Raw genomic sequence first — 1,921 nt, forward strand, 5'->3', positions numbered from 1 at the left:
GCCGTAGCCACTTGAGCCACAGGCGCTGAGCCCACTTTTAAGAATTCTAAGAAAATTTTCACCACTGTTCACAAGGACACACACAATAAAATAATCTCTGAGCAAAATATTGTAAACAATATATTCAAATATTAAATTGTAAAAGAATAGTAAAGGACATGGGAAAATGTTTATGATAAACTGTTAAGTATAAAATGCACACTGTGAAATGATATATATATTTTGATCCAATTTAGTTTCCTTAAAATTATGTGTACACCAAGAAAAAAAAAAAAGCCTGAGATTCTCCATACTGTTAATAGCTGTAATTTCTACTTGATGGGATTAAGGTACTTTTTAATTTCTGATAAATAATTTTCCTATTTATGAATATGGTATATTTGTAGTAAAAATTTTCCAATCTTTATAGGTCAAATCCAGATCAGTTCCTGAGAGCAATTAATAATAGAATAATAAGTGGGTAAGGTGGAGATCTTTGAAATACCTAAATGACAAAAGGGTAGCCAGACAACAAGGCAGAATGGACACGTTAACAATTAATTTTTTAAAGTATATTTACCATATTACTGTGAAAAACATCAAGTTTTAAATTTAAAAGTAGAGGTGTCAAGGTGAAAGTAACAAGAGGATTAAAATTTACATAAGCTTCAACTGGAGAAGGATAAACACCTAAATCAAATTACCTAGGATGATTGACAAGGTTATGGGAGTAAAAATCCTAACACAATTCTGAAAATAACCCAAGTTCCATGTTAGACAATTCTTCCCTGAGTTTCTGCTTTGTGTACCACTCTGATATTATTACTTTTTAAAATTTCTCAGAGAGAAATTTATTTATATATAGAAGTCCAGTAAGAAATGCTAGGATATTAGTATGATACAAATTCAATTTGTCTGAGTTCAGCATATATAACTTGGGTCAAATCTGTTAAGTGACTTTGATGTATTAAAATCTACACAATCCTGTAAAACTACACTTTGTATGTCGTTAATAATCAGTTAAACCAGCCTTCTTCAGCATCTTTAGTCACTACCTGTAAAATTTCAGTTGTCTCCTTTCCTAAATAAGGTAAAAGCAAAGAAAATGTCCAGACTACCTGGTTTCCGTACTTTCTTTGGTTCTTCATAGTTCTTGCTCTCTGAATTTGAAGATTCTAGAAAGCTGATTTCTTCTGTGCCACTTTCCCCCTCCTGGCTCTTGAGGCTATCTTCCTCTTCTTGAATATTAGATTCCAGTTCTGATTCTTCTGAATCAAGAAATATCTGACCAGCAACTACTCTGCCTGTGGTGGTCTGGTCCTTTCCTGACTCATCTGATGGCAAAGAAGCCTGGGAACATAAAACATTTTTAGTTATAAACAATACTAATAATCTCTTCAACCCCATTTGACCATTACTTTTATTAACCTAGATACCATGTCTCCTTAGCTCCCTGAAGTGCCACATTCATCCATTTTTATAGGGTTTAATATGTAATTGTCACATGCCTTCATTACCAGACTTACTCTTTTTTTGAATTTCAGCTTAGATGTTATTTCCCCCAGGAAGACTTCCTTAATTCTTGAATTCTTAAAAGTCTAGGTTGAGTTCTCCCCACCACATGCTTCTAACATACCTTATACTTCCCCTATGATAACCCTGTATTACAACTTCCTACTTTTATCTTTATTCCCTCAAATCTAGAGATCAGTGTTCATAACTGATTGGCCTCCTTGGATATTTAAGAATCAGTCTTACTCATTCCATTAATCAATAGTATATTTACACATTTGATTATTTTAAATTGGTAAGTAGTAATAAAAGGCAGAGGTTAAGTCTTCAAAATTAAAAGAAACTAAAAACTTGAAAAAATAAGAAATGAAATCAATATCTGATTAGGCAGTAAAAATACTACTGCCTTACACACACACACACACACACA

The 1,921-nt window shown here is 32.5% G+C and overlaps 1 protein-coding gene across 1 annotated transcript in view; it reads right to left on the minus strand.

Annotated features, from left to right (window-relative positions):
- Positions 1 to 1,921, minus strand: part of SEL1L (SEL1L ERAD E3 ligase adaptor subunit) — a 66,476-nt gene that overhangs the window by 57,794 nt on the left and 6,761 nt on the right. The window contains exon 3 of the mRNA XM_023511495.1: positions 1,098 to 1,329. Coding sequence (XP_023367263.1) covers positions 1,098 to 1,329 — 232 coding nt within the window. The remainder of the gene's footprint in view (positions 1 to 1,097; positions 1,330 to 1,921) is intronic.

This window comes from Otolemur garnettii, unplaced genomic scaffold (assembly GCF_000181295.1).
Source record: "Otolemur garnettii isolate 467f Iridium unplaced genomic scaffold, OtoGar3 scaffold00020, whole genome shotgun sequence".
NCBI classification, from domain to species: domain Eukaryota; kingdom Metazoa; phylum Chordata; class Mammalia; order Primates; family Galagidae; genus Otolemur; species Otolemur garnettii.